General features: G+C 42.9%; 1 protein-coding gene across 1 annotated transcript; it reads left to right on the top strand.

The window, feature by feature from the left end:
- Positions 1-2662: 2662 nt before the first annotated feature.
- LOC137358520 (protein S100-B-like) lies at positions 2663-8208 on the top strand. The gene is made up of 2 exons (XM_068024429.1): positions 2663-2803; positions 7853-8208. Exons 1-2 carry the CDS (start codon positions 2672-2674, stop codon positions 7994-7996), a joined length of 276 nt encoding a protein of 91 aa, XP_067880530.1. The 5' UTR covers positions 2663-2671; the 3' UTR covers positions 7997-8208.
- The last annotated feature ends 506 nt before the right edge of the window (positions 8209-8714 follow it).

The raw sequence follows: 8714 nt of genomic DNA, 5'->3' as shown, positions 1-8714 counted from the left end.
TTTTTAAATGGTGAGAAACGATTAAATGTTGGTGTTCAGAGGGATTTGGGTGCCCTTGTACACAAAACAACAGCAAGTCAACATGTAGGTACAGCAAGCAATTAGGAAGACCTAATATGTTGGCCTTTATTGCAAGGGGATTGGAATGCAAGAGTAATGAAGTCTTGCTGCAATTACACAGGCCTCTGGTGAGACCACACCTGGAGTACTGTGTACAGTTTTGATCTCTGTACCCAAGGAAGGATATACTTGCCTTAAAAGAGGTGCAACAAAGGTTCACTAGATTGATTCGTGGGATGAGAGGGTTGTCCTAGGAGGAGAGATTAAGTAGAATGGGGCTATACTCTCTGGGATTTAGAAGAATGAGGGGTGATCTAATTGAAACATGTAAGATTCTGAGAGGGCTTGACAGGGTAGATGCTGAAGGATCGTTTCCCCTGGCTGCAGAATCTAGAACTAGGGGGCAAAGTCTCAGGGATAAGGGTCAGCCATTTAGGATTGAGATGTGGAGAAATTTCTTCACTCGAAGGGTTGTGAATCTTTGGAATTCTCTACCCCAGAGTCACTGAGTTACATTCAAGGCTGAGATGGATAGACTTTTGGAGTCTAAGGGAATCAAGGGACCTGGGAATCGGGTAGGAAAGTGAAGTTGAGGCTGAAGATCAGCTGTAATCTTATTGAATGGCAGAATAGGCTTGAGGGGCCGTATGGCCTGCTTCGGCTCCTATTTCTTATGTAACCCCCCCCCTCCAGCCCTACAACTCTCCGAGATCTCTGCACTCCTCCAATTCTGGCCTCTTGCACAACCTCAACTTCCATCGCTCCACCACTGTCAGCCGTGCCTTCAGCTGCCTGGGCCCTAAGCTCTGGAATTCCCTCCCTAAACCCCTCTGCCTCTCGCTGTCTTCCTTTAAGATGCTTCTTAAAACCTACTTCCTCTTTGACCAAGTTTCTAATCATCTGTCCCAATATCTTCTTATGTGGCTTGGTGTTAAATTTTATTTGTTATTGCTCCTGTGAAGCACCTTGGGATGTTTTACTATGTTAAAGGCACTATGTAAATACAAGTTGTTGTTGACATAGAGACACGCCTCGGAGGAATCCTTATTTACAGTGAAGGAATGTTGGTACGAAGCAAAGAGCAATGCATGCCAGTGCTAAATTGGTAGTGTGAAAGCAACCTAACTGGTCTGTAGTTCTCAGTTTCTTCATATACAGGAAGTAATTTATAATAAAGAGAAAGTGTGAATTTTGACATTGTGAAAAGCAAACTTGACGTTCAAGGGATTTGTGAGGATACAGTTCTCGAGAACTTCTTGCAACCAAACGTGCCAATAAACCTATGACATTAATATGCATATATAAGCATCCCCACCATATAGGCTGCATCCCAAACTTGAACCAGCTCATAATTGTTTTTTTAAAAAAGAAACCTGAATATAGACTGCTCCCAACCCACCAACTAAACTGATTTATTTTTCTTTCAGAGATTCAACATATATTAGTTTAGTTTAGTTTAGAGATACAGCACTGAAAACAGGCCCTTCGGCCCACCGAGTCTGTGCCGACCATCAACCACCCATTTATACTAATCCTACACTGATTCCATATTCCTACCACATCCCCACCTGTCCCGATATTTCCCTACCACCTACCTATGTAAGATTTGGCTTGTATAAATGGTTATGTATCATCATGGTATAGTATATACTTAGCAGGGAGATACAGAGGAGATTTACAAGAATGTTGCCAGGGCTTGTAAATTGCAGCTATGTGGAAAGATTGGATCGGCTAGGGTTGTTTTCCCTAGAACAAAGAAGGCTGAGGGGTGACTTAATTGAGGTGTACAAAACTATGAGGGACCTAGATAGAGTAGACAGGAAAGACCTGTTTCCCCTAGCGGAGAGGTCGATTACCAGGGAGCACAGATTTAAGGTGATTGGTAGAAGGATTAGAAGGGACATGAGAAAAAACTTTTTCACCCAGAGGGTGGTGGGTGTCTGGAATTCACTGCCAGGAATGGTGGTGGAGGCAGAAACCCTCAATTCTTTCAAAAGGTACCTGAACATGCACCTGAAGTGCCGTAACCTGCAAGGCTATGAAACAAGTGCTGGAAGGTGGGATTAGATTGGGCGGCCAGATTTTTCGGCCAGCACAGACATGACGGGCTGAATGGCCTCCTGTGCTGTAATTTTTCTATGGTTCTACATGGGAATTGAGTGGTGCAGTGGATAGTCCCTGTCCTTTCACCTCTAGAACCTCAGTTTAAATGTAGCTCAAAATAATGGGGGGAGAAAATCTCCTCCCTGTGCTGGATATAAGGTTTTAAATGAAAAATAATAGTTTCAACCCAGTTCCTGGTGTGCCGGAAATCACAGTATAAAATAGTCCATAATTTTTCCTCTATTCCAAATTTCTCTCAAACCATTAGGATGGTTGATGTGGGAAATGGCCATATCACAATGAAGTTTGTAAAAAAAAAACTGTTGGGGCACAATAAAGGGGACTTTAATCTTGATCTGAACTAATGTTGTACATGACCTTTGAGTGCCTGATACAGACAATAGATGCAAAAGAGCAAAAAAAACTTAGTTTTCTAGCTCTGTCACCATAAAGTTGTATATACATTTATACTGTCTTTCTTAACAGGAAAACTGACTGACTGGGCGGAATGTCTGACCTGGAGAATGCATTGATTACAATCATAAAAGTCTTTCACAAGTATACAGAATGCGAGAGAGATAAACTCAAGAAAGCACAACTAAAGGCTCTTGTCAACAATGAATTAAGCCAGTTTATTGAGGTAGAAAAATATTATGAACAGTTACTAAGTATGTACTAAGTGTTTAAATACATTTCTGTTTTTTTGAGACTCTCTCCTGGGAATATTGCTATGTAATGCACATTTGATATGCTACTCTAAATATACACTTCCCTGTTTTTAACAACTAATCTTTCATTGGATTGCAAATTTTCACAGTAATTGAATTTTGTACATGAATTAGACCTAGAGCTGGAGATACTGGAAAAATGGTCCAAATAGTATTTTTGTTGGCACTAAGGAACAAAGGCTTTTTTAAATCTGTTCTTGGGATGAGCACGACACTGGCCAGCATTTATTGCCCATGCCTAATTACCCTTGAACTGAGTGGCTTGCTAGGCCATTTCAGAGGGCAGCTAAGAACCAACCACATTGCTGAGAGTCTGTAGTCACGTGTAGGCCAGACTGGGTAAGAATGGCAGATTTCCTCCCCTGAAGGGCATTAATGAACCAGATGGGTTTTTATGGCAATCCAGTAGTTTCATGATTAATGAGTAGCATTTTATTCCAGATTTATGAATAATTGAATTTAAATTCCCACAGCTGCCTTGGTGGGATTTGAAATCATGGGTAGGATTTTGTTGTCTTGCCGCCATTAGTGGCGACGGGCACAGAAAATGGCAGCCATCCCCCTCGGGACCTGCGCCGCCACGGTTTTGCGGTGGTCATCCCCCCAATCACGTGGCGGAGGCGGCATTGGCGACGCCATTCACGGTGTCACCGATGTGGAAGCAGGTGGTGGCGCCATTTTTAAAAGGCCGTCAGCCCTGCAGACATTTCAACAAAGTGCAGGGTTGACCCCTTCCCCATACACAAACTGCAGAGTTGACCCTTTCCCTATACATAAAGTGCAGAGTTGACCCTTTCCCTATACATAAAGTGCAGAGTTGACCCCTTCCCGATACACAAACTGCAGAGTTGACCCCTTCCCTATACACAATGTGCAGAGTTGACTCCTTCCCCATACACAAACTGCAGAGTTGACCCTTTCCCTATACATAAAGTGCAAAGTTGACCCCTTCCCGATACACAAACTGCAGAGTTGACCCCTTCCCGATACACAACGCGCAGAGTTGACCCCTTCCCTATACACAACGCGCAGAGTTGACTCCTTCCCCATACACAAACTGCAGAGTTGACCCCTTCCCTATACACTGTGCAGAGTTGACTCCTTCCCCATACACAAACTGCAGAGTTGACCCCTTCCCGATACACAAACTGCAGAGTTGACCCCTTCCCGATACACAACGCGCAGAGTTGACCCCTTCCCTATACACAACGCGCAGAGTTGACCCCTTCCCTATACACAACGTGCAGAGTTGACTCCTTCCCTATACACAAAGTGCAGAGTTCACCCCTTCCCCACCTCTACTGCTCCTGTTTCTTATGTAAAGTCCTGAGGGGGCAGTAGCATAGTGGTAAGCGAAGGCAAGTGAGTGCCGCACGTCGCGCTGAGGATCAGGAATTGCAGATTAGATTTTAATTAATGCAAACATGTAATTTAAGTATTTAAATCAGGGTTCTGTCGCAGAGCCGCAGAGGGGCAGCCACAGAGCTTCCCCGCCACTGGGAGGATCGGGCCCGGCAATCCTGACATCGGGCTCAGTGGCGGGACGCTGCCATTCCGATTCTCTGGCCCTCCCCGCCACAAAACTGGACGTTGGGCTGGGAACAAAATCCAACCTACGTCTCCAGAGTGTTACTCTGGGCCTTTGGATTACTAGTCCAGTAACATTACCGCTATGCTACTGTACATCCTGCCCGCACCGCCCCACCCCCCCCCACCACCCGGGACTTTACATAAGAAATAGTAGACCATACGGACCCTCTAGCCTGCTCCACCATTCAATACCATCATAGTTGATCTACTGCCTCGGCTCCACTTTCCCACCCACTCCCCATATCCCTTAATTCCCTGAGACCAAAAATCTATCTCAGCCTCGAATATACTCAACGATGGGAGCATCCACAACGCTCTGGGGTAGAGGATTCCAAGGATTCACAATACTCTGAGTGAATAAATTTCTCATCTCAATCCTAAATGATCAACCCCCTATCCTGAGACTGTAGCCCTGTGTTCTCAATTCCCCAGCCTGGGGAAACAACCTCTCAGTGTCTATCCTGTCAAGCCTCCTTAGAATATTTTATGTTTCAATGAGATCACCTCTCATTCTTCTAAACTCGAGAGAGTATAGGCCCAGTTTATTCATCCTATCATAAGATACCCCTCTCATTCCAGGAACCAATCTAGTGAACCTTCGCTGCATTGACTCCAAAGGCAAGTATATCCTTCCTTAGACATAGAGACTGAAATGGCACACAGTACACCAAAGACCTATAAAATTGTATCAACACTTCCTTATTCTTGTACTCTAATCCCCTTTCAATAAAGGGCAACATGCCATTTGTCTTCCCAATTGCTTGTTGTACCTGCATGATAACTTTGTGTTCCTTGTACAAGTACACCCAAATTTCTCTGAACAACATTTAAAAATTTCACACCTTTTAAAAAAATATTCTGTTTTTCTATTCTTACTACCAAAGTGAATAGCCTCACACTTCCCCACATTATACTCCATCTGCCACCTTGTTGCCAACTTATTTAACCTGCCTATATCTCTTTGCAGTCACTGTGTCCTCCTCACGGCTTACATTCCCATCTAGCTTTGCATTGTCAGCAACCTTGGATACATTACTCTCAGCCTCTTTGTCCAAGTCATTAATATAGATGTTTTATATGAACAAAAAAACTAACCAAATTCAAGACAAACCCATTCCTCCTCTCAAATATATGAAGCGTTACAGTACAGACTCATTAATTAGGGATTAACAATAAACGCTTACATCCCGAGAATGAATAAATAAATCATTAGAGATTAGCAGCACACAATCTAAATAGCAGGTTATTATGGGTATAGTCACAAGTCGTGGGAGTCAGTTGCCAGCATTCGCCAGAGCTGGCGGGCAGCCATAAAGACAGGGCTAAATTGTGGCGAGTCGAAGAGACTTGGTAGTTGGCAGGAAAAAAGACAGAGGCGCAAGGGGAGAGCCAACTGTGCAACAGCCCCAACAAACAAATTTCTCTGCAGCACCTGTGGAAGAGCCTGTCACTCCAGAATTGGCCTTTATAGCCACTCCAGGCGCTGCTTCACAAACCACTGACCACCTCCAGGCGCTTATCCATTGTCTCTCGAGACAAGGAGGCCCAAAAGAAAAAAAATGGGTATACACAGATAGCCATAAAACCTCAAGGAAAAATTGATGAGTAGCTTTTTCTTCTTTTCTAATAAATCATTAACTAAATTGCAGGAATGCATGGCTTTGAAAATCATAATTTCTGAGAATCTGATTTTGTTAGCAAGTTGTCAATTAGAGGAAAAAGCCGTGTTTCATTAAAGGAGGAATTTCACCAAAGTTCCCTCTAAGCAGTGCGGCCGCGTAGCAATCTGGAATATTCTCAGCAGAAAACAAACAGGTGGCGCACAACCAACTTCCACTTTAAGACATGCGCGAACATGGTCAGGCAGCAATCTTAAAGAATCACACTGAGCAACAGACAGGCCATGCACAGCGAAGAGAAATTAGAGGGAACACTGAAGTTCACCCTTCCTAAATGTTAGCAGAGGTGCTGAAGGCTTGATATGTTATGATTAAGTTGTTCATAGTTCTCAGACAATAAAACAGATATAGCAATTTTTCTACATGTTTAATTTTGAGTTTTGATCTAAATTAGATTATTTGAAAATAGTGGCAAGCTCTGTCCAAAAATTTACCAAGATCTATGTATCACTTGTCACTATAAATTATGCATTCCAAATTATCTTAAACTAGGCCTAGCTAAGGTCTCATGCTAGTATGACTCAGTTTTTGCTGGTAAAAATTTCTCACTCATTTCTAACCAAATTCCCCCGAACAGGTAATGCTCCCTTTTTATCAGCCAACACATCTCTTCCACACCACCCACTACTGTTTTCTCATTGATAGGCTTCAGACTTCCTACTTGCACATTTCCTTCCACAGCTCAAAGGCTGAACAATCCAGGCTGTGCAGTCCTCCACATCTGCCAATATTGACTGACAGGGCACTGACAGGTAAATTGGCCATTATAAATTGCCCCTAGTATAGGTAGGTGGTAGGGAAATATAGGGACAGGTGGGGATGTGGTAGGAATATGGGATTGGTGTAGGATTAGTGTAAATGGGTGGTTGATGGTCAGCACAGACTCGGTGGGCCGAAGGGCCTGTTTCAGTGCTGTATCTCTAAATAAAATTAAAAAAATAAAATAAACAACAGATCCACCTTATTTACCTTCTCTTCATTTAGAGGGGTAGAAATTGACAGACATCACACCCGTTTTTCAAGCATAAAATGGGCTCAAAGCATACCAAGTTAGCAGTGGGACAATCTGCGTCCAATCAGGTCCTGCTAAATTCATGGGGGCCTTTCTTTTCAGGCGTGCTGGGCAGATGACTTAAAACAGGTGCTATTTGCCCCTTAAGTAAGTTAATTAGAGAACTAATGTTTGTTCAAAGTTCGTTGAGGATGAGTAGGCCAGACATAAGATAAGTAATGAAAATTTTTTGTAAAAGAAAAACCCATCATGTGGAGCCAGGAGTACTCTGACTCAACAGACTCACAATCACCCCTCCCGAGACTTACCCAAGGGCCACTGCCAGTCAGGCAGGTGGACCAATTTTTATGTCTTTTTGCGGGTGACGTTCCTGTGCAGGTGCGACCACTACCAGCAGCTTGTGTCGAGTATGCTGCTAACACCCAAGGATCAATTTCCATCGATCCTTGGGCTTCTTGGTTCGGGCGCACACTGAGTCTGAGTCCAAAAACAGGCCCAGATCAAAATCTACCCCAGAGTGTCTCTATTTAGCAGCCCAACCAAGAATAAGTGAAATACTCCCATTGTGCTTGATTTGAATCCAAGACCAGGCATTATGGTCAACCATCCAGTCATTTGTTAATGTTTATTTGTTTGAATAAAGCATCTAATTTTTTTGTCTTTCGGTCAATCCTACAAAGAATATAAAAGACCAAGAAACACTGGATACACTCATGCTGGACTTGGATGAAAATGGTGATATGGAAATTGATTTTCAAGAATTTGCCACATTTGTTGCTATGATTACCTCAGCATGTCATGGCTTCTTTGCTCCTCAGGAGTAAACTTTGGAACCAAGAGCATAAAGCATTCATTACGTGTGCATACAGAAATGAGTTGAAGAACCTCAAATAGATAAAGAGAACTATTCAAGCAGATAGAAACATAACTATCAGATCAGAACAAAAAGTACTTTGAAGACGCCAAGGAGGGCCAAGAGTATTCCATTCCTTAGAACTAGCATTCCACACACTTGACAACCCTGACAAATCCAACAGTATATACATGTATGTGTAAAAAATAAAGGAGCATTCTAAACTGGGCTTCAGTTGTAAATGTAGCACTTCAAGAAATGTACACATTATAGCTGCCTCTGAATGCTGTTGTCTGTTTGTCATTGATTTTTTTGGAAAATCTGAACTCACTAAAAGGATGTTACCCAAATGGAATGTTTTATTGATTGAATAGTGAATAAAGACAGGAGTGAAACAAAGGTATTTCAGAGCTCCCCAGGCAGCAGGTAGTGTTCTGACAGACTAACTTGTAATATTCTTTAGGACATCAGTCCAACGTTAACAGAGTGCTTCATTCATTAAATATGTGGACAACCCATTGCTCGGTACTAGGTACCCAATCTTCCTGCGTCCGTGGCATGGCAGGCTTCAGTCACATAGTCCACCTTTATGCTCACTATGGTCCTTTCTTACTATATTACAAAGTTTGAACGGAGTGCAGACAAGAAGGGTAAAACAAAGACAGTTCATCAAAATACAAGGGAACAGC

This window comes from Heterodontus francisci, chromosome X (genome assembly GCF_036365525.1).
Source record: "Heterodontus francisci isolate sHetFra1 chromosome X, sHetFra1.hap1, whole genome shotgun sequence".
NCBI classification, from domain to species: domain Eukaryota; kingdom Metazoa; phylum Chordata; class Chondrichthyes; order Heterodontiformes; family Heterodontidae; genus Heterodontus; species Heterodontus francisci.
The sequence above is the reverse complement of the archived record's forward strand: the minus strand, read 5'-3'. Positions and strand labels throughout refer to the sequence as shown.

Coding starts and splice junctions, on each gene's coding strand:
- LOC137358520 (XM_068024429.1), top strand. CDS start 2,672: ATGTCTGACCTGGAGAATGCATTGATTACAATCATAAAAGTCTTTCAC. Junction 2,804..7,852: donor AATTAAGCCAGTTTATTGAG/GTAGAAAAATAT, acceptor AATCCTACAAAG/AATATAAAAGACCAAGAAAC.